Source organism: Chelonia mydas, chromosome 1 (assembly GCF_015237465.2).
Source record: "Chelonia mydas isolate rCheMyd1 chromosome 1, rCheMyd1.pri.v2, whole genome shotgun sequence".
NCBI classification, from domain to species: domain Eukaryota; kingdom Metazoa; phylum Chordata; order Testudines; family Cheloniidae; genus Chelonia; species Chelonia mydas.
Genome location: NC_057849.1, coordinates 93,970,192 through 93,994,167, shown reverse-complemented (window position 1 = coordinate 93,994,167; position 23,976 = coordinate 93,970,192). Strand labels below are relative to the sequence as shown.

At 40.5% G+C, this 23,976-nt stretch overlaps 1 protein-coding gene across 2 annotated transcripts in view; it reads right to left on the bottom strand.

The window, feature by feature from the left end:
• GPC6 (glypican 6) overlaps positions 1 to 23,976 on the bottom strand; it is a 1,155,513-nt gene that overhangs the window by 501,600 nt on the left and 629,937 nt on the right. For both annotated transcript variants that reach the window (XM_043534545.1, XM_007066216.4), the window contains exon 3: positions 11,800 to 12,191. In XM_043534545.1, the coding sequence (XP_043390480.1) occupies positions 11,800 to 12,191 (392 nt within the window). The remainder of the gene's footprint in view (positions 1 to 11,799; positions 12,192 to 23,976) is intronic.

The window sequence follows — 23,976 nt, the reverse complement described above, 5'->3', positions numbered from 1 at the left end:
AAATACGAGACAGCGCAATACATAGAAGGCGGTGATTTAAAAATCACAGACAAATCTCAACGTTGTCATTTCCTGACTTCAGAGTGCTTCATTTTGCACCTACATTGATATTTTAATATAGTTTCTTTTAAAATGGAATATTATTTTTATATCAGAGACCATAGCCCAGAGTCCAATATCATTTGAGGTTAATGGAACCAATTCTGTACTGATGCCTGCACAAATGAGATTGGAATCTGGTCCCATATGTATAATTTAGGATTAATCACTTCATCATTTAAACATAACCTAGGAAACTTGAATTCTTCAACTTCTACCTGATGACTCTACTAGCTAAGCGATAATAATGTCAGCTGACATCCATTTCAACTCTAATTAATATTCTTGATAAGTACAGTTTTTGACAAATCAGATATTTTCAACAATAATGTATTCTGTACAAACCCGAAGGGAGAAATATCTATTATTCTTCATGTTTCTGGTCCACATAAGAAATGTAATGAATTGCTTCTATCAAATCGTGCTTAGAAAACATTGCTTCTATTGGCCACCTCCTAAAATAGTTTAGATAGATGATCTGTAAGTACAGTAGCTCTAAAAAGTCAGCATGTCACAAGATGATACAAGTCTCTGAGTATTGTTTAACCTTCAGACTTCTTAATTTCCTTCCACTCTCCATATGATTCTTCAGTATTTTGTTTTACTCTCTTGTGCTAAAGCAGCAAATTTGTAAAGCTGCAGGAAGATTAATCACGGATATGCTCCAGAATGCCCAAATATGGCAACGTCAGCAGGAGAGACACCAGTGAGCAATGGGTGAGCTTTGGATCTTATTGTTGCTTATCACATTTCCTCATTCTGGAAACTATGAAGAATCTCTGCACCTCATCTTTAGCTTAGCATTTGAAATGCAACACCAAGATCTTTTATAGTAGTGTAAAGTTAATCTGCAATCTTGAAAAGATTGATTTAGGTGTGTACTTCTCAGTAATACTAGATAGAGCTTCAGAGTAATATTGCTTTGTGGTAGTGAATATTTTTGCAATGGTTTGTGTTAGTATTTTATGAGATGGTCAGCCTGATATGATTTGTGCTTTAGATCTTTATATGTATTTAGAAGTTTCCTACATAACTTAACTAGAGAGCATTTTCTGTGCCATAAGGGTGAAAGTACGCTATGAGCCAAGTAAGAGGGTTGTACAGAGACAATCGGGTTCATCAGCTGAGTAGTTTTTACTTTTAGAAGATGGTATTAAGCATCCTGGGTTTGGGATGAAGGGCTGCTGCAAGATTCAAGACTTGGTATTGTATAATCAAAGAATATAGATAGCCAGCCAGCCAGCCAGCCAATGATCTCCAGTATATCAATGTAAATTGACTTCAGCAGATGTAATCCAGGTTTACACTGGTGTAAAAGAGATTGTAAAGGGAATGGAGAAGAATTATAAAAATGTGGAGAATCAGTGTAATCTATTGCAATTCAGACTGGAATCATTTGTACTGTGTGTGGAAGCAAAGAGGGAACTAAAGACATCATTTCCAGGTCTACCTTCCATTCCAAGGTAAAACATCTTGATCTAGAACTTTAGCCAATTATTTATATATCTATATGCTTTCAAATCTTTTCCAACTATTAAATTTCACGTTTAGGCAGGAACCTTCCTTGATGCATGTGTGCTACCTGAAAAATCTAACCCTAGGAGAAATAAATAATACAGTAGAAATCAGAAAAGTTAATGAGACCAGTACAAATACTACATGTAGGTAATTAATATTCCTGAGAATATGCATCTGGAAGTATGCAACATATTATGATGTGTTCTACCCAGAGTCTAGAACAACCCTTAATGAAACAAGATAGTGGCCTAGAGCCTCTCCTGCACCTATCTGTTGAAAGGAGGAAGGGGGCAGTCAGGGAGACAGTTATAGCTCCCCAGTTCAAAAGCCAGCTCCAAAACAATGTAAATTATAGCAGTCTAGGAATTTTATGCCCCTTCAGAGCACCCCACACAGGCAGCTGGGCAGATTCTGGCTCCTTTCCACTGCCTGAGTGGCACAGAAGAGCCAGAAGAGGGAGAAGGAACTGACCCATTCATGTAATACTCTAATGTCAATGCTTGGAAGAAAGATAAATGGCAAATGATTACTGTAAACAAAACAAACCAACTCAAACAAAAATCACACAAGTAGACATAAAGGCCGTGCCACATAGGGATGGCTGTTCCCAAATTAACAAACAGAACTAGGGGACTATAGTCCAGTAGAAATCAGTGGAAATGTCTCATGGTCGTCCATTCTCTATCTCTTTCCCTAATAGAGGATCTCTTTTCAGCCAATGCAGTTAAAATATACCTTACAGGTAGCACTTTATCATTCCCTCCAAATCACAAATCCAGCATTAACGCACTATTTGTTTTGGTTCTTAATTACCCTGGCTTATCAGCATGTCATATTTTTACTCCTCCCGATAATAATTGCATTCTGAGTCAGGGTGACATTCAGTATTGACCTTTATTTATAGCTTTCACAAACTGGCAAATGTTTATTTATAAACCATGAAAAGCAGAGTTTGTGAGATTGATTCAGTGTACTTTAAAAGCAATGGCCTGGCATTCTGTAACTAGAGGTAATCACTTACAATTACTAGGGCCTATTTTTCACTGCTAATCCAGGACTTTACCTTATAATTGTATTACTGGATTTGTTTCACTCTGCCCATATATCAGAAGGTTTAGTAAGAAGCTTGCTATCAATATAATTTAATAACGTTCAGGAGAAAAATGGTTTTAATCTGTTTAAAAATAAGGCAGAGGTATAATTGACCTCAGGTGCTCGGAAGAGTTTTCAAACCATTATTTTTTTACATTAGATGTGAATTTAAATATTTAAATCCATTCATGGAACTAAGATGTCAGCTACTGTGTCATACTGCTCTGATGTTCATGCTCATAATAATACTCCTCACTTTCTTGAGAAGGCCTCCCTGGGCCAAGCTCAGCAGAGACTTAACTGGTGGTACGTTCCACATCAGGTATGGAGGCGCTAGAAATGAAAGTATGGCCTGGTCGACACTAATGAAGTAAGTCGATCTAAGTTATCATAGTTAAGTTACGTATGGTATGTAACTTAAGTCGATGTAGCCTAGATTGACTCCCAGCGGTGTCTATGCTGTGCTATGTCGACGGGAGATGCTCTCTCATCAACATAGATTCTGCCTCTCGGGGAGGTGGAGTACTGAAGTCGACAGGAGAGCGCTCTTCCATCGACTTATCACTTCTTCACCAGACCCACTAAATCGACACCACTGCATCGATCGCAGCGGTGGCGATTTAGCTGGTAGTGAAGACAAGCCTTATGTGAGTATAAATGGCAAAGACGTAGAAAGAGCACAGAGTGGGGCTGATTCTCCTGAGTCTCTTACCCCAGTGTAAATCAGGAGTGATGCCACTGAAGTCAGTAGAGTCTACAGCAAAGTAAAATGAGTGGATGGTAAGTAAGTACCCCAGAGGGTATGCAAACAAGAATATTTTGCACCAATTTGGTACTCACAGGAGGCCAAATTCAGTTCCAAAGCCAATAGCAGTTACAACTGCCTCCACCAGGGAGAATTTGGAGTGATGCAATGAGATTGGGGTGAGGGAAGGAAGCTGCTTAATCTTACACCCTTCCATTAAATGCTCTTTCTACTGCGCTCAAGCCTTCCGACCTTCAGTGCAAAGCTTCCCACGTTGCGTGCTTACAGAATACCAAAACAATGTGTGTTATACTTACTTTGCTGCTTGTTAGAACTGGTCAGGAAATGAATCCTGACAAAAAACTTTGTGACAAAAATGAAAAAATATTTTTCATCAAACCCTTTTTGGAATTTGGGGGTTTTGACGTTTCTGGATTTTTTTTTCCAGAAAATGTCTGCTTAGTCAAAATACCATTTTCCGTTGAAAAAGTATTTAGATAGAAAATGTTTGGCCAGCTGTTCTGCTTGCACCAGCTTCCATTTCCTTTCTGCATAATTTCCATCCAACTGGAAAGTTGGCCCATCATTTAAGTCATCCTTGAATTTAGCCTCTTTCAATGGGAACTGCATCTGCTTCCATCAGGCTGCATTTGGCTAAAAGCTCCCCTTGTATTTAATAAAAAAAAATCTCATGTGGTCCAGAGTTATTCCAATTGCTGTAGGTCAGGCATGCACAAGTGTTAGAACATTTTCTGAAACAATCATGGAATTTATGAGCTCCTTAAAAGTCAGAAGGATTCTCCAAAGGATATTTTTAAAGATCACTTAGCCCAAAAATGCCGTTGTCTATTATCAACATATTTCATCCAACAATAAAAGATCAGAAATAACATTATGGTCATGGAGAAAGTTTTGTCAACACGTGGGCAACAGTAAAGCATGCAAATAGTTAATTCTTTTTTACCTGTAAAGCAAGAGAAGTCCAGAAGGATATTGACAGACAAACTTGAGGAATTTTATCACATGACTGGGAATAAGCCAGGTGATAGGAGCATTAGTAATGCTGTCACTAGGTTCTACCACTTAACATTTTGCACTGGACATAATTTTTTACCACATAACATTTTGGTCAGGACATACTTTTCTCCCCTAATTTTTTTTTTTTTCAAAAAAACCCCCCAAAACAAAAACAAAATCCTTTTGCACTGGATATAATTTTCTACAACTTAACATTTTCGTCAGGACATAAATTTTCTCCCCTATTTTTTTTTCAACCCCCCCCCCCCCAAATTATTTAGATTCATAGATTCATAGATACTAAGGTCAGAAGGGACCATTATGATCATCTAGTCTGATCTCCTGCACAATGCAGGCCACAGAATTTCACCCACCCACTCTTGCGAAAAACCTCTCACCTATGTCTGAGCTATTGAAGTCCTCAAATCGTGGTTTAAAGACTTCAAGGAGCAGAGACATCATTTACTTCAAAAATTTTCTTTGAAATTTATCAGATTTTTATCGAAAGACTAAATACTGATCTTTTTTTGTTTTAAAATGGTGACACACAACAGAAGACCTTTATAGTCTGCCACTTTAGTACAGAAAGTTTGTCTAAAATCCCTTCAATTATTTCGGAAGCGATGAACAGGTGAATACATTTATTTATAAATATATTTACTTTTCTCACTAGAAAACAAATTTGACCACCTTTGCTACAGGGAACATAACTAAAACAGGAGAAATCTCAACTTTGCACATTACATTCATAGAAATCAGACAGTCTCTACGTAAAAGAATAAATGGACACGAATCAGACGTCCAGAATTGTAACATTCAAAAACTAGTCGGAGAACACTTCAATCTCTCTGGTCACTCGCTTACAGACCTAAAAGGGGCAATTCTTCGTAAAAAAAACTTCAAAAACAGACTCCAACGAGAGACTGCTGAATTGGAATTAATTTGCAAACTGGACACCATTACATTAGGCTTGAATAAAGACTGGGAGTGGATGGGTCATTACACAAAGTAAAACTATTTTCCCATGTTTATTCCCCCCGCCCCACTGTTCCTCACACGTTCTTGTCAACTGCTGGAAATGGCCCACCTTGATTATCACTACACAAGGCTCCCCCCACCGCTCTCCTGCTGGTAATAGCTCACCTTACCTGATCACTCTCGTTACAGTGTGTATGGTAACACTCATTGTTTCATGTTCCTTGTGTATATAAAATCCCCCCACTGTATTTTCCACTGCATGCATCCGATGAAGTGAGCTGTAGCTCACAAAAGCTTATGCTCAAATAAATTTGTTAGTCTCTAAGGTGCCACAAGTCCTCCTTTTCTTATTCATAGGTCTAACATCCTGACCCCCTTCCCCTGAAGTCAGCTGAAAGACTGACAATGCCTTCAGTGTGAGATACGCTATCCCTTAATGTGCAGTAAATGCTTTGCTAAATTTTAAATGTATTGGTTTAAAAATAAAAAAAGAAAGAAAAGCTATGTATATTTGAAAATGTCAGATGGTGAATGGGCTGTTGAAAATTCTGTTGAAGTGCGAGCTACACACTAAGATGGATGCTGTGCACATATGTTTGTGTCCAGTAGAATTGGTCAAAAACTATAAAAATTGTTCAATGAAAAAGGACACATTTTGTGCACACACACACAATTCCTACCAGCTCTGTTGCGCAGCTAACTGGCTTCAGGATTTTACAAAGTATCAAGTGAAGGATTATACTGATAATAAGGGAAATTTAGATAGGCAGAATATATTGACCCAAATGGGAAACTAACATTACCCAACTTTTAACTTCATTGATTGTAATTAGAGAAATATGAGTACCATTGTCTTGCAGGGGACACCTATTGTTGTGGTCTTTTTGCACTTTTACTGGTGATTGAAAAAGAGGATGAGCCCATGGAGATGATCAGTATAACTGTTCCTCAAGGGGGCAGCCAGAACCAATCTTACACTTTCCTTGAAGAGACGGCATTAGAAAAGAATGTGACACCAGATCTGGCAGTTTCATCACAGCCTGGTAGCAAGACCCGCCAACTCCCTTTTACCTGAGGACTAGAGGAGCCTGAAAACGTGAGTAATAGGCCCCCAAAATGTTGCTACTAACTTTCTCTTTAGGAATAATCCCTGTTTCATTATATTTGAGATGGAGGCTAAATGTCGTCATACTAGCCTCCGGCAGTGCGCCAGATAAAGGAGATTTCACTGAGTTACGGGACACTAAATGAATTTAAAAAGTCAGTTCAGCTTGTGATATTACTGAAAAAAGAACTCTGTGCCCAGCCAAGACAAACATTTTTGAAAAAGCGTCACTTCTCTTTTCTCATCTCTTTTGGGTTAAGCAGATGTGACTTTTCTGTCACTGTGTCTTGTGATGTGACAGCACAGTTAAAATTAAATTCATGCCCAACGTGGATAACTTTCACAACAACAACAAAAATACATTTCTCTATCTTTCCTTTTGTGAGTGTGTGTGGGAGGAGGAGGGTAAAGCTATGTGCTCACTTTGAGGAATGGTTGCTGCAAGTTGTAAGTGATGTACAAAAAGGAAGATTTGCTGTGCCCGACAGCAGATACACCAACTTTAAAAATATTCAGTTCTGACAAAACCAGAAGAACTTGGAAGTCAAAACCGGCAAATTGTTCCCAAGTGTTAATATTAATTGATGTGGACACAGCGGCAAAATGAGGTCAGATGCATGCATGGAATTAAGCAGCAGGCCACTACCTTTATTAAACTTTAACACAGGAGAGAAGCGCTACTCACCCATCACCCACACTCTCCTATACCTGTGTAGGGGTTACAGGACTCCTTACCATATAGCCCATAACATGGGGTGGTTCTCCTCAGTTTATCCCCTGGAACTCAACTCTCTCTGAGTCCTAGCACTCTCCCCATCACAAGGTGGAGAGACGGTGCAGCTGGATGGGCACCTTGGCCCGCAAAGGCCACAAGGTCTCACCCTATCACTTGAGCCCAAGATTCATCACCAAAATCCCAGGTCTTTTACCTCTGGGAAACGCTCATTTTATTTTCTTAACTGCACTAGAAACTGGTGCACAAGTTGCAATGAATAAACAACTCCTCCCCAGTTAGGTACTAAGTGCATTCCTACTGAACCATTGTGGCTCAAAGGTGCTGCGAAGAAGGCACAAAACTCCCTGGTCCTCTGCCAATTGGCTCATGGAAGAAAAATTCCTTCCTGACCCCCTAAACAGATGATTGGTTAGACCTGCAGTATCTGCCAGTCCAGGTTTCCCATTCCCAGTTCTGGTGGGTAGGGTGCACTGCTGGAATGGAGCCAAATAGGCTCCACAAGGCACACACAGAGTTAAATTCTGGGATCTGAGGAATGCTGGCCAATGACCACTCCTTTTCCCCAGCTGGCCAACAGGTGCTAGAGACTTCCTTGCTGCTGGGACTGTCCCCCTTTCACCGCCGGCCCCAACAAGTTCCCCCACCTGACTGATGTGGGTCAGTGGCATTTCTGCAGTTTGTAGGTCATTCAGATTTCTTTGCATCTGTCCACTAGTGTGCACATTGCAAAATATGCCTGTAATTAAATGACTGAGCAAACAAAAGAAATTTACTTTTTGACCACGTTTTGGAATGTATCTTTGACAGATAGGGCAATTTCCTGCAATATCTTTGGGAGAATTTACTGTATTAAGTTTATGTGTCACTGTGGGCCAGGGACTGCATATAATTCCATCAGGGAGGGAAACCATGGCCCCTTTAGGAACTAAAAACAATATGGGGATGATCAGGCAAATTCACTCAGGTTGTAACACTTCCAAAGAAGTACCTCTGTTACAGTTCAGGGCAACTGAATTTCTCTTCAGTGGTCCAGCAAGAGCACCCAGACTCAGGCTTTCAGCTCCCCAGACGTTGCTTTTCTTGAGTGGATACTCGCATGTCACTCCCTTCTTATTGGAGTGTTTTCAAGCTGCACAGTTTCCTGCCTTCTCTGTGTTATTCCCTGCAGAGACAGGCTACTCAAGCACACCTGCTTGCTTTCCATTCAGAGACAGTAAACAGTGTGACTGCCCACAGATGGTAAACAGTGTGACATGCCCAGGCTAATAAGTATACCAGAGATTAGCCCAACCCTAACATGGGCTCTGGCTGGAACAGTCTTTCAATATCCCACCCAAGGGTTACTTGTTCTTTCAAATTCATCACAGCTTCAGCTCAGAACATGTCCCCAGTCTTATGGGGACTCAGTAGACTCCAGTCCTTCCAAGCCTTCCCTAAGGACTGGGGCCCTACATGGACCAGGAATCCTGTCTGTTTGCTGCATCAGGTAGAAGGCCAGGAGCCTGTGTAAAAGCAGGCTATTAATCCAAAAATCCCATATTTGCTTGTTGGTCCATGGAGAATCCAGTTTGCACTAGTATATGCACACCTCTCCAGGAGGGTGGTTTCAAAGACCTGATAACAGGAGGAAATATGTTAGCTTCCCCCTCCTCTTAAAGGAGTTGCATAGAGTTCCACAGTAACACATACACAATCACATTTTTAATACAATGGACTACAAAGACATGAAACCTAAGTCAGTAAAGTTCATTCAGGAGATTGCAGGAAATTGTCAGCCTGTCCCACCCACCACCTGGAAACACTCATATATATTAGTTCAAACTGGATTCATGAGACAGCAGCAGATAAAGAAAGGACTTTTTGATAAATAGCCTGAGTTTAAACTGACCCAGGGCCTGCTTTTTGATCCAGAAAATGGACAGGAACCTCCGTCTAAAGGAGGGCCCAATTCTTGCTGAAGGTTTGGAAGGATTTGAACTTCTTGAGCCCCATAAGACTGATGGGTCACCTCTGGTAAGTTTTTTAGCATGCATGTAGGACATTTTTTTTTAAATACATTTTCTCTGTAATGCTTTTAGCTTAAGAATAAATGTGCTTGCTTAGCAGGAGCTGTATGGTAATTTATAATTGTGGGCAATACACTGGTCATAGGCTCTTCAGGGAAGGCAAAGTGCAGGCAGTGGCCTATTTACACAGTTTGACTTGCTGGGGATATCACACTGTAATCCATAGTGCTGTTCAGCCTTAAAACCCCAGCTAGGAGAGAGGGAGGGAGTCCCAGGTCTTCACCCCAGGGAGGTGACAGCTGGGGGCCAGGAACCTAAAGTGGGTGCTCTTGGTGTGCCACAGAGTGGGAATACAGATGCAATTGCCATGAAACTGTGACAGTCTCTATCTAGGAGGTTTTAATACTACACTGAACCATGCTTTTTGAGCATAATCTAAGTTTCAGAAAAATACATTTTAATGAGACATCTGAAACAAAATCTTTACTAAAATGCTCCTGATTTCTCCTTGATAATAATTCTTTGTAATCTGCTTTCCAATTTATGTTGAAGTAGACTTGAAGAAAAAAAGTAGAAGAAAAGTGTCTAGAAATGGAAATCTAGTGCACTCTTTGCAATATGAAGATTTGTTCAAGAACTTAATTCTATTATTCTTCATTATTGTTATCATTATTATCATCCAGTCAGATAATTCCATTAGAAGGCCAAAATTTCATGTTGCCCAGTAGTAAGAATAAAACATAATGGGGAAATAATTAAAGAATCTAAATTTAAAATATATGTGCACACTCATTCATATATAATATTCATAGAATGAGCATGTACATATAGTTAGACTTCATGTGTATGTAAATGTATACACAAATGCACAAGGTGGTGAGGTAATATCTTTTACTGGACCAACTTTTGTTGGTGAGGGAGACAAGTTTTTGAGCCACACAGAGCCCTTCCATAAGTCTGGGAAAGGATCTCTCCCACCAACAGAAAATGGTCCAATAAAATATATTACCTCACTCCCCTTTGTCTCTCTAATATCCTGGGACAAACACAGCTACAACTACACTGCATGCACACATACACACTCATTCAACTGCATTAATGAATAGTAGTGTGCGGGGGTGTGTGTTCATGCATGTGTAATTATATAAACACACGCAAAAACTATGTTAAGGGAACATTAATGTTGCAAAGTCAAGGATTCAAAAGTTAGGAAATGCTTGAATTAATTCAACTCCCTTTTATGTAGCATTATGATAGGGTCTTTAATTACATGGCTATGTGCTATTTTTCAGGCAGTCTTCATTCAGTGCATAGGATGGACGGTGCTCAAATTGGGCATCCAAAATTAGAGGGAACTTTTGATCTTAGTATCTTTGTGCCTCAGCTCCCATCTCTAAAATAGGGATAATATCACCCCCCGCATTTCAGAAAATGGTTATGAAGATTAATTAAATGATGTGTGGAAAGCACCTAGCATTATAGTAATGAGCACCACAGGAGAGACCATTAGGAAATTACTAATTATGCCTTAAGAACAAGATGGCTCTCACTTTTGGAATTTGCTTTTTTGATGGTTTCTCAGAGCCAAAATGTGGTCCTACAATTTGCAACCAAACTAGAGAAGTCCCTTATAATTTGTTCAAGGCTTTAACAGACTTACAGAACACAATTACGGTCCCGACAACATGACCGATTGAAAACATGATATAACCAGGTCAGGGAACAACTTGGCCCCCTAACTTGGTTTTAACAGTAATATAGAAAAATCCCTTTAGCTGTATTCCAGGTGCCGTGTAGGAGACAGCTCATTATTCTGGCAGATCTCTGGCACCCAACTACAACTGTGGGGTTTATCTGACTGACCTGGATGGATTATATTTTGTGTATATTTTTTATTATGTAGTTTAATTATATGAGGCCCTCAGAAGCTAGCATCATAATAAATATTTATATAAATAAATAACTAAAACAAATAAATATAATTCCAACTGGTCTTTGAAATAGATCAAGCTCCCTAGATATTACTAGTGGGCCTTTTTCTCATCCAAATATAACTAATCTACCTTGCCCATGTGTTAGAGAAGATGCCAGTATTCCTAAAAACTTGTCACTCAGCTGCAGTCCTGATGAGGGTTGCCACCCTCACAATTCCAGGCCAGCTGCCCTGCCCTAATGAACAGCAGCATCATACATATTAGTTACATTTAAATCCCTGGTCTGAAATGTCAACTGATGATAGTTTTTGCACTACTAATGGCAACTGCTACATCATGCCATAGCTAATAAATATTGACCTTCCTTGCATTCCAAATAAAAGGCAACCCTTTCCAGTATTGCTGTCACTTCAGTAGACTCCAAAGGAGGAAAACGACAATAGTTAGTCACCTTGACAAACTTCCAAAAACTTATAAACAAGATATAGGTGCATATTCAGAATTCATGTTTTAAGTAAAAAAAACCCCACAAACACAAGTGCAAACATAAAAAGCCTCATTTAGGTTACCTTGGATACTCTGTTTGCAACCTCTCTGCCTACAGTCAGCCCCTGAACAAAGGTCCGTGCAGCAATGAAAGCTCTAGTCACTTGAACCTTCAGTTTCCTGGGTACATCTCCAAATGGTTTCAGCTGGTCTGTGTATTTGCTTACACATTCCAGATAGTCCTCAGTGAAATGGTATTGGGGGTTTATGAGCTGGAACATTCGCTCCAATAGCCGAGCCCAGAAATCATTCAGCATCTCCTCCAAGTTTACATTGCCTCCTGTATAGTATCGTTTCAGTTCTGTGAAGAGGTCCTGGAACACTTCTGAATTCTGCATGTACAGCATTCCATACGTTCGTACAAACATATCATTTAAGGATTTTTCTGCGTTCTCCAAAAGTTCTCGGAAAAATTCTGCAGAGAAAATAAAAAGGTATATACAGAACAAAATTAATAAAATGCCAATGGCATGTTTCTTGCCTTCATGATGATATTGCCTTCATGTTGGTATTACCTTTAGCAAAATTTTCTCAAGTAAATGTTGTGCCATTTGCATGTTTAATAGAAAAAGTCAGTTATTTAAATTGGAAATAGGTTCATTTAAGAGCAATGAAAAATGGAAAGTATACTGTATTCCCCGTAGAGGTTAAAAAGAAACTTTAAATTCTAAATATGCATTTGAGAGAACTGAAATGAGAATTGTTCCATTATTTAAACCTAGCAATCCCTGCCACTTGCCAAACTCTCAATAGTGAACAGCCAATGTCCCGAATCTTGTGTACTAAACAAGAAACCATTAATGTAATGATATGACTAGAACTACAGCAATATTGGAAAAGGCAAATAATGAAATCTTCTATTCTATTCTATTGAAGTTCTTCACTCATCACTATGGTATCTGACCTCCATGGTATCTTATAATTTACTTTCAGCTTTCAAAAATTCCTCAAAGCTTTGAACTGAGACATATCGGGGCCTGATCCTACAAGCTTTTCACACACAGAAGTCCCTTTAAACAGTACTACTAGCCTGACTAAGACACACAAGATGTTGCTATTGTCAATAATTTAATGCTATTCTGAAGCACTGTGTTGGCATTTGAGCCAGTGTTTTTCAAACAGCCTGCCGACTGCAACATTGTACAGATTGCAGTGTCTGGGATACCATGTTAGCAGCGGGTTTGTTTACCTATTCTTTCTTTTGATACCTGAGTTTTACCTGCTTCTCAGTTTTTTACCCAGCCTCGAGCCATAGCCTGTTCAAAGTCTTGACTTTCAGGATTTTATGTTTATTGGACAATGGGCCCATGGAAGCTTCAGCAGCCATCTCTCTTACACATGAGCTCAGGAGGACATTGGGAGGAGGCAGGTTAGTCCAGGTTTTCTGTCACTGGTTATCCACCTTACACCACCACCAAGATACTTATTCTGGGAAATTACATTATAGTGATTCGCTGAAGACTTCCCTTAAAACATTGTCAGTGGAATTCACCACCATTACCCTCTGATTTTACATTTGAGTTCAGGTCCCTCACTTCATGCACTCTCTTTATAAATCTCCAAGGCTTGCAATGAACTCCCTAAACACAAACTCTGAGAGGCCAGAAGGTAGATTTCCCGAAGTTGTTTGGTGGGAAAGGAATAGCAGACTGCCTCCACTGGGCTTTTCTTCACTTGTATGATCACAAAGCACTTTCAGAAGGTGTTGAATGGAGTCAGTGGGGCTACTGAGACTTTAACAAAACATTTAGAACAACATATTGTATGGATCAAACATTAGTTGGAAGGGAAAAAAAGTTTTAATAAATGCACCCAACTATCTATACAAACAAGACAATATAGAAGATATAAGAATTTAACATAAGCCCACATGAGGAAGGAACTATGTTAGTAATGGTAGGAATGAAAGCTAACTGCAGCAAGTTGCTTACTAGGATGCAATAATTATGTTATTGTGCATTGACTCAATAATTATGCCATCCCACAATTGTATATTGACCTGAATAAAGCCATCATCTCTACATTAAGGAAAAGACGAAAAAGACTACATCTGCATGGTCTCTTTGGGTATACGCACATTATTTGGGGAACATGTGATCAAATCTTAAATTGGCAGGCTGAGGCAAATAGGGACAGACACTAATTTGATAGGAAAAAGATTCCCTGCGAGGCAAGATATTCAGGTACTTTATACAATACTTTGCAATGTAAGCTCTTAAGGTAACATTTTCAAAAGTGCTTAAATGTCAGGACCCTAAATAACACAGGTGGCTTTTAAAATTTTAGCTACTGTCTACAGTGCCGAGTGAAGTTTTGGATACTATTTGTCTAGGCAAGTACGTTTTCATAGAAACATAGGACTGGAAGGGACCTCGAGAGATCATCTAGTCCAGTCCTCTGCACTCATGGCAGGACTAAGTATTATCTAGACCAGTGGTTCTCAAACTAGGGCCGCTGCTTGTTCAGGAAAAGCCCCTGATGGGCCGGGCCGGTTTGTTTTCCTGCCACGTCTGCAGGTTCAGCTGATTGCGGCTCCCACTGGCCGCGGTTTGCTGCTCCAGGCCAATGGGGGCTGCAGGAAGGGTGGCCACCACATCCCTCGGCCCGTGCTGCTTCCCGCAGCCAGTGGGAGCCGCAATCAGCCGAACCTGCAGACGCGGCAGGTAAACAAACCGGCCTGGCCCGCCAGGGGCTTTCCCTGAACAAGCAGCAGCCCTAGTTTGAAAACCACTGATCTATACCATCCCTGACAGGTGTTTGTCTAACCTGCTCTTAAAAATCTCCAGTGATGGAGATTACACAATCAATCCTAGGCAATTTATTCCAGTGCTTAACCACCCTGACAGTTAGGAAGTTTTTCCTCATGTCCAACCTAAACCTCTCTTGCTGCAATTTAAGCCCATTGCTTCTTGTCCTATCCTCAGAGGTTAAGAAGAACAATTTTTCTCCCTCCTCCTTATCACAACCTTTTCTGAACTTGAAAACTGTTATGTCCCCTCTCAGTCTTCTCTTTTCCAGACAAAACAAACCCAATTGTTTCAATCTTCACTCATAGGACATGTTTTCTAGACCTTTAATCTTTTTTGTTGCTCTTCTCTGGACTTTCTCTAATTTGTCCACATCTTTCCTGAAATGTGGCACCTAGAACTGGACACAATACTCCAGCTGAGGCCTAATCAGCTCGGAGTAGAGTGGAAGAATGACTTCTCGTGTTTGCTTACAACACTCCTGTTAATACATCCTAGAATGATGTTCGCTTTTTTTGCAACAGTGCTACACTGTTGACTCATATTTAGCTTGTGGTCCACTATGATCCCCAGATTGCTTTCCGCAGTACTCCTTCCGAGGCAGCTATTTCCCATTTCATATGTGTGCAACTGATTGTCCCTTCCTAACTGGAGTACTTTGTATTTGTCCTTATTGAATTTCATCCTCATTGAATTTTGTATCTATCCTTTTCTTTTATGATTTTCTCTATGTAATTCTGTATCTTGACAATACATATCTGCTATTGAAGACATCTGATTTACGCTGTGTACCTTGTTAGATGGATTCATTATGTAACAGGCATTTCAAAGATAAACTGAATTCTGACATCAAGATAGGCAAGGACAGAATTCATGGGAGATGACCTGAATGCCAGGGGCAAGGCCTCACATTTATGCCGAGCACTAGTAGCTGAAGTTGTGCAAGCTGATCTTTCCTCATTGCTTGTGGAGCAGCAGTAGAACGAATCCGTGGCCACTACTGCAATCTCATACCTGCCATAGTGCTCTTGGGAAGGGAATAGTCAGTGGATCCACACAGTCATGGGTTAATTAGTTATACTTCCATCTCACATTTGTGCATCAAACCAATCCTTTCCTTCCCGCACCTCATAATTCCCTTCACAGCCAAGAAGGAGATTCAAGCTCTAAAACATTCTCACAGTCGGGGTCTTATCCAAGGCCTCTTCAGATGGTCCCCCCTTTTCATGTAATAGACCCACAGCAGTCTCGTGGCTTCTAGGGGGCTACATAGAATTAGGAGAGCAGAATTTGTCCAATGATCACAGGTAATAGAGATTGTTACCTCTTATCCAAAAGAGTACAACCATATAGCTAGTGAGGGCAATCGTGAGCCAGTAGGAAGGCTGAAAGCTTATGCTCAAATAAATTTGTTAGTCTCTAAGGTGCCACAGGTACTCCTTTTCTTTCTGCGAATACAGACTAACACGGCTGCTACTCTAAAACCTGAATGATACAGGAGTTGCAAGGCCTTGTTACAGTCATTTCTACAAAGCAATTAGAAATCTTTGAGTGTTGAGAGGCCAGCAGAGTTCTGAGGGGTAGAGCCACAGAGAAGTATTCAGGGGCTTTTACAAACTATATTGTTCACTAGTTCTGACCTTCCACTTTTAGTTGAAAAGGTATTTTGCAGCTTTGATCTGGGAAGTCTTAATACAACTGTCAGATCTGAACTATCCTCAACATGATTTTGCACATCTAGTGTCTCTTCTCCTACTGTGATATTTGTGACTGCCTGTCTCTACAAACTCTGTTATGTGTGTTCCCAACTTGGGACTGGTAATTAACATCAGCTGTAAGATTGAGGCCAGATTCAAGGCTCCCCTCCAGATGCTTTTCATCAGTGAAAGCAGCCATCAAACCAGTGGTTCCAGGCCCCTTAAAATTCCCTTAGATAAGATCTTGCGTGTCATAGGATTGCTGCAGTGGTTTCTCTGCCAGCCCCTCCCAACCCATTGTTAGTAATTTCAGTATTATCATAAGTGGTGTGGAAGCACCACCAGCGTTAAGGTTGTATTATGACTTCTTTTGAAAGGTCGACCTTTCTAAATCCTCTAAAATTAACATACCTAGTTGGACTTTGAAAGTTGGTGTGCTTCAGGAAGGTACAGAGTAGGTTTAGTGACCCACATTTGGGACCACTTGAGCTAACGGTTGTGGAGACATAAGCCCAGCAAAATAGTCATTTTTCAAAAAGTTTCAGGGTTTTTTTATGGGGGGGGGTTGCATGTAGAGTTAGAGATCAAATTATTAATGTGATGTGGGTCAAAATGGTTTCATCTTGCCGAATTTTATCCAAGATAGTGCGGGCACCCACTACATTTTGGAAGAACTAAAACTGAGAGCAATATTTAAGAAAATGTACATTTTTTACAGTGTGCATGTGCCTAGAAAAACAGCTAGGTTTCCAGTCCCATAATTTTATATTAAAGCTTGACTCTTGTAAGTGCTTTAAAATCTGAATGGCTACACATACTGCTTTGAAATTTGGTGTGCCTTATATAAGCTCAGGGTAGTGTTAGTGATCGAAATTTGGGGTCATTTGCATTCGGTGGTCCTTAGTTACAGCCACCCCCCAAAACAGTATCCTTCTGTAGCCTTGTACTATTAAACTGAGAGGTACTAATGATTTGATGAATCACTGACCTCCTTGAGACTGATGTCTGTGAACACACCCTCCAATTAACACAATTAAGGATAAGTTAATTACAAAGCCCTGCTTAAGACAGTTTTGGAGTGAGTGGATGCAGGTTGGTACAGTTTGAGAGTCATAGATGGCAGTTTTATTTGGGGGGCAATGCAATAAAAATATTTGGTAGGAAAAATTGTACATGTGAATGTTTCCTGGGAGAGGAAAGATAGGGCATGGAGAAGGAGGGGTATTGGGGAGAGGAGTTTGGGGCAGAGTAGCACAGTACAGCCCAACTTGGTTCTGGCCTTTAGATACTAGCACAATCTAAATGTTCAATAACCGCAACTAACTCTACAAGCTTAAATTGCATTTTAGTCCAAATGCGAAGCCAGGCTTATGAGATGATATAGGAAAGTTAATGTCTTTCAAACTGCCATGCATTTACTTCATTTTCAGCCTTCTACTGGGTCTCTGCACTTTGAAGGCCATTGTTGAGAATAAAATTATTATGCCATTTGAAAGTTAAACAGTTTCTTTTCTTTAGGCTTCAATAGGAAACAATATATATATATATATATATAGTTTAAGAGAGAGGCAATCTCACTATGGTGACCAACTCACTTTGAGGTTAACAAAACAGTACAAAGCACAAAATTAGATCTCAGATCCAATTAAAGCAAATTTAACACCTTTTCCACTTTCAAATGGAAAAAAAAACCCACACTGGATTAATTTAAGAGTCAACAAAAATCTTAACCTGTAACGGTTCAGCATTGTAGTGAGGCAGAGTGGCCTCCCTCTGAGCCTGACAGAGAGGGACAACCCCAAACCCCCTGGTGGGCAGAGCCAGGTCAGGCCCACTTCCCCACGCTGGAAGCAGAGTGGTGGGACAGAAAGTACAAGAGGTGGGCCCTCTAGTTCAGTTGCACCAGAGTCAGTGAAGCAGGCAGATGTCTCTCCCTCGCTGCGGAACTCTGGATCAGGGACCGAGCTGTGCAGCACTCTACCCCTGGAGGGGACCAATTGTGGTGAGGAGATGCTGGGACTGCTGTTGACCCCAAGGAAACAGGGGACCCATGGACTACAAACCGATGCTAAGGAAGGGTGGTAGGAAGTAGCCCAGAGGAACGAGACATTAGTCCGGTTATAGTGTTGTGAGACAAGTCAGCGTGTTTCGGTGGGCTCCCCGCTGACCTACTGGCAGGACCACTCACCACTGTTAGAGCCCTGGGCTGGGTCCCCCGGGGTGGCTACCTACTCACCCTACGACAGAAGGCCGGCATCTTACCTGTGGTTTGCCCCAGCCAAAAGGCAGTGAGCTCCAGAAGGTATTGTTTGCTGTCTGCCCTAGCCAGGAGGCATTGGGCTATAGACTGCTCCCTGCTCTGCCCTACCCTGAGGGTCAGAGCACCAGACTGTAGTCACTGTCTGCCCTAGCCAGGAGGCTACATTACAGAGTATTCGTTATGCTGCCCTGCACATAAAGAGTTTTTGTTAATTTCAGAAATGTTTAATCAACATAGAATCATAGAATATCAGGGTTGGAAGGGACCTCAGGAGGTCATCTAGTCCAACCCCCTGCTCAAAGCAGGACCAATCCCCAATCAAATCATCCCAGCCAGGGCTTTGTCAAGCCTGACCTTAAAAACTTCTAAGGAAGGAGATTCTACCACCTCCCTACCACCTCTACCACCTCCCCACACTGGTACCTTTTTGTTAATTAACGTAGTATTTCAGTAAGAGGAAGAATAAACAAGTGACAGATGTTAGTCATGTTGTCTGATGAACTACTGGAAGGCATTCAAATACTCTGGTGATAAGCACAGGATAAGAACGTATACAAAACAGAATAGAACACACAGGTCCTGCTTTGAGCAGGGGTTTGGACTAGATGACCTCCTGAGGTCTCTTCCAACCCTAATCTTCTATGATTCTATAAGAACAGATCTGTGCCATGTTTTGAAGTATATGCCTTGTGCATTTTGTGCTGCCAGCATAGACTGTTATGTGTAATGTTAACTAGTAGTAAAGCTGGAAATACCTTTTTTTCTAATTGAAGTGATATTTCATATACATGAAACAACATGCCTGCATTATGTCCTGTGCTTCACAGGCAACAATACATAGCTTTCAATTGTTAGGGATAGGATCAGCAATGAACAGCGTGTTTTTGTTAGGAAGATGTTCACTTATACAAAGGAGAAGGGCTAGGTTACAGTGTATGCTACAATACAATATTGCATGGAATTTAAGAGGAGGGATGTGCAGGGACGTGCTGGCTACCACTTCCTGGAGCTCCCATTGGGCGGGAACAGCGAACCGTGGCCACCGAGAGCTGCGGGCAGCTGTGCCTGCAGATTGTCAATGTAAACAAACTGTCTGTGGCCCACCAGCGGATTACCCTGGCGGGCCGCAGGTTGCCCACAACTGGTCTAGTAACTAATAGAGCTAAACTAATTCCAAAGAGCCCAACTGTTTCATTTGCAAGTAATAACAATGAATGCAGGTTAAGCTGAAGAAGAGGAACTTTATTAAATCTTGCAGTCTGCTCTGTCCACCTGGGTGAGTTGCCACAATAACTCTCCAGAGAACATGGGTCCTCTGTCTCCAGTTCCACTGATCATGATACAGTCACCAGATGTCAGTGAATAGATCTTGACATCATTCTCACTTGTTATTGTCTCAGGGATAATATTACAGCACAACACACTGAAGAGTTATCATCTGTAGCCTATTATTAGGTAAACAAAGTAAGTTATGTGGGAGTTGACTAATACCTTTTCCAGCCTGTTTATTTCCCTTTATTTTCTATACAAGCAGCAACTTAAGGATGAACATATCTGTCCATAGGCAAACACACTAAGCTGGAAACATATTATGTTTTGATCCATAAAAACCCAGAAACATAGGTGCTTTTGGACAGAAAGGAATAACAGTCCATTTTAGTCCATATGCTGCCTTTTCAGAGGCATCTTTTCTACTCAGGTTTTATTTTAGCAGCATTAGAGATGTGTGTTGTTTATGGGGTGTATCCAGCAGCACACCCTATATTCATTGTAACGACAACCTGAGAATATATGGGATGACAGTGTATGTACTCACATCTCTTTAGAGGTCTTGAACAGAAAAATGTGTGTGGTTTTATTACCTTTTGTGAAAAATACTGCTCAGGATTGTATTCTGATTTTATCTTTCACTGACTAGCGCTGCTCAACATTTACTTGTATAAACGACTGCCTAAAAGACCTTCATTCCAATGTCTTCCTATTGATGTTGGCTGGGATTTTCAAAGGCGCCTAAGGAAGTTAGGCACTCAACTTCTATTGAAATCCTACTTAAAGTGAGCATATTCCTCATGCATGCTTTTTGCGCTTGTTCACTACAGTACAAACTCAGTTGAAGTTGGGCACCTAACTCCTTAGGCTTTGAAAATCTCAGCCACCATCATTACACTGATTACAAAAGTCAAGGTATCAGCCACAGACACTTATTTTTATGGCCTGCACAACAGCAACTGTCTTTTACTTTAAATAAATAAATAAAATGAATCCTAAATGAATTTGTTGAAATGAAAGAGGCCAGACTGACAACTCTGATAACTGAAGTCCACATTTTTCAGAAGGATCACCTTTTGGAATGGAAAGGCAGTTCATTCAATCCATCCCCCCTCCAAGACTACCCACAATGGTGTCAATTAGTGTCAGTTGCAATATGTCTGCTAGCAACTGGACTGAAACCATCAATGTGTGTCCATTTTTGTCTGTTTTCCATACATCCATTTTAGATTTAAAACAACCAAATTCTATCATTTAAAAAAACCCCATCTTATAAATTTATAGCTTATAAATTTTAAAAAAACTATTTGTTAGAAGTAGAGCGTATTCCCGAAGTAGTTAAAACTTTCCCCACTTGTTGAGATGATGTTTGCATTTAGGTTAATTTGTGAACAAACTCCACACGTAGAGCTATAAATCCTTCAGCATTATTCATGATCAGCTTGAATAATGAACTATAAATATCACTTTCAGTCCAGATTTTTGAGAGTGCTCAGTACTCACAATTGAGAAAAGATTTTCAAAAAGCACTCAGCTCTTATTGAGAATAATAAGGGCTGCTGGATGCTGGGCTCCTTTGAAAAGATCCTTATTATTTGACTGAGTTGGAAAAAATGAGCATCAGTTTTAAGGTAAAAAAAGATAAAGATTAGATAAATCTGCAAAGGAAGATGATAATCTCAGAATAATGAGGCTGTACTTTACTCAAATCCCTATTTAAAATCCACTTTACAACAGAGCCCATGGGAAATTAGCCAATTAAGAAATTTATTCATGTTATTTATATATTAGAAATACCTTCTTTAGTCCACCAGTCTTTGCTGAGTAAGGTCGTGAATTTAAGTATGCCCTTAACTTTAAATATGTGATTAATGCTATGGAAGAAACTAGTCAATGCTTCAAGTTAAGCATGTTGCTGGATCATGGTCTAAGCTAGGATGACCAGGTGTCCCGATTTTATAGGGACAGTCCTGATATTTGGGGCTTTTTCTTACATAGGCTCCTATTACCCCCCACCCTCTGTCCCGATTTTTCACACTTGCTATCTGGTCACCATAGTCTAAGGGCTTGATCGTGCATGATTGGAATCAATGAGAGCTTTCTCATTTTAGTGGCTGCAGGATCAGGCAGTAGGTTCAGATCCACAAAGGGAATTAGGTATTGCAATACTGAGCATTGCAGCACCTAACTTTTAGGTGCCTTGAAAGTCATTGGGATCCACAAAGACTGAGTTAGGCACCTAGGCTCCCTATACAATAAATGGGGAGAGATAGGCACTTTAGAATGCGATTCACAAAAGCCAGCATGCTAGATAGGAAGCCACCGAAGCTAGAGGAATGTGTCCTCACCCCAGCCTATCGAACATACAGCACCTATCTCTGCTTGCAATCCACAGCCAGGAAACCCTCTTCTAGGCAGCTTCGGCACATAAGCTGTTTCAAAGAGGAGGACTCCTCCACTTCTCACCTTTTGCTCAGCGGTTAGGGTACTTACCCAGGCTGTAGGAGACAGTGGTTTAATTTCCCCCTCTGCCTCATAAGGAGAAGGGATTTGAACAGGGATTCACTATGTCTCAGGTGAGTGCCCTTACCACTGGACAACAGGACAGTCTGACGTGAGTCTCCCTCAGTCTCTCTTGTTGGAGCCACTCCACTATTTCTTAAACAATGAAATATTATCTGGGCCAGAGAAAGAATCACTCTGTAATATAATGGTTTGAGCTCTCAACTGAGAGATGGAGAATCCCTGTTAAAATTTCTTTTCTTCATCAGGCAGAGAGGAGGAATTGAACCACGATTTCCCTCATCTCTGGTGAGTACCTAACTACTGAACTAAAAGTTATAAGGGAAGCCTTCCCCCCAGTTAGGAGTACTCAGAATATGCCTACCAGATAAGGCCCTGTCGGAAAAACAGGCGTTAACTCACTTGGGTTACTTTACTTGGTTTGAGGATTGTGCTAGAGGTTATGCATGAGATAGGCAATGCACATGCCCAGAGAAGGAAATTTAGGCACATAGGGGACTTTTTCAGCAAAAACATAGGTATTGAATGAATTTAAGCACTTGCAGAGTTAGGAAGCAGCCGAACATGAGTTTTCTGGATCTTTGTAGCACCCAAAGTTGGCATTTAGGCACCCAAAGTTGGTGTTTAGGCACCTAAAGTTGGTGTTTAGGTACTTAAGTCTCTTTGTGGATCTGGTCTTGAATGTATAATCTTATTGATGTTGCCCTCTCTTTTCTCCTTTACTCCCCCATATCCGTAGGTTACTGCCATCATTGTATCATCTCTGAAATTAGGCCTTGATCCTGCAACTGGATCTGCGTAGCATGCTGACTGCTGCATCTGTCTAGACCCCACTGACTTCAGTGGGCGCTTCTAACTGACGAGCACTTTAGAAAATCACTTGGACACTTCAATAGGGATTTAGGAACTTAACTTTAGTTTCCTATTTTTTTAAAATCTTGTCCCATGTCTGTTTGTCTGTACTGTGAAACACCTGGCACACTTGTGGTCACCGTGCAATAATAATAATGATAATGATGCATTCTGCATAGTGCATTAAATCTAAAATTTCCATGATGCTCTTAACCCCCCTCCACTGAACTAATACTAATAGTAAAGAAAGAAAAAGCTAGAAAAAATCCTAAACAATGTGATAGACAATATACAAATTATGCATAAGATAATAACCAGTAGTAAAAGTCTTACTTTCATTATCAAGTGGAAACTCCCTAAGTGAAGGACTCACAAATATAAATGACATGTTAAATGGCTTCTCAATATCATATTCAAATGCTTACAGCACTTCCATTGTCATGAATGTCCATGAGCAAAAGAAGACATGTAGCATTTTATGGACTTTTGTGAATTTTTGAATGGTGAGTTTTACATCATACTATTTTTGACATTTTATGCTTATAAAATGTCAGGAGCCTCCTCAATTTCTCCAGAAAAAATAGTAAAAACTTCCCTGAAAATGACATTAAGAATTCAAAAACTGTGGGACCTAGTGCAAAAATGTTTCAAAATATGGTGACATATTTTTCCATAAGAACCACTAGAGGTCATTAACTATAAATAGGGAGATTTTCCAATTCCTAACATATTATCAGAAGTCTATTGGTATGTGCGATAGGGTGGACTAGGCCCTGAGGCCTCCTGCTGGAGGCCTTTTGGCCCTGCCATACCTTGCCCCAGAAAAGGGCAATAGAGAGGTCCTCCAAGCTG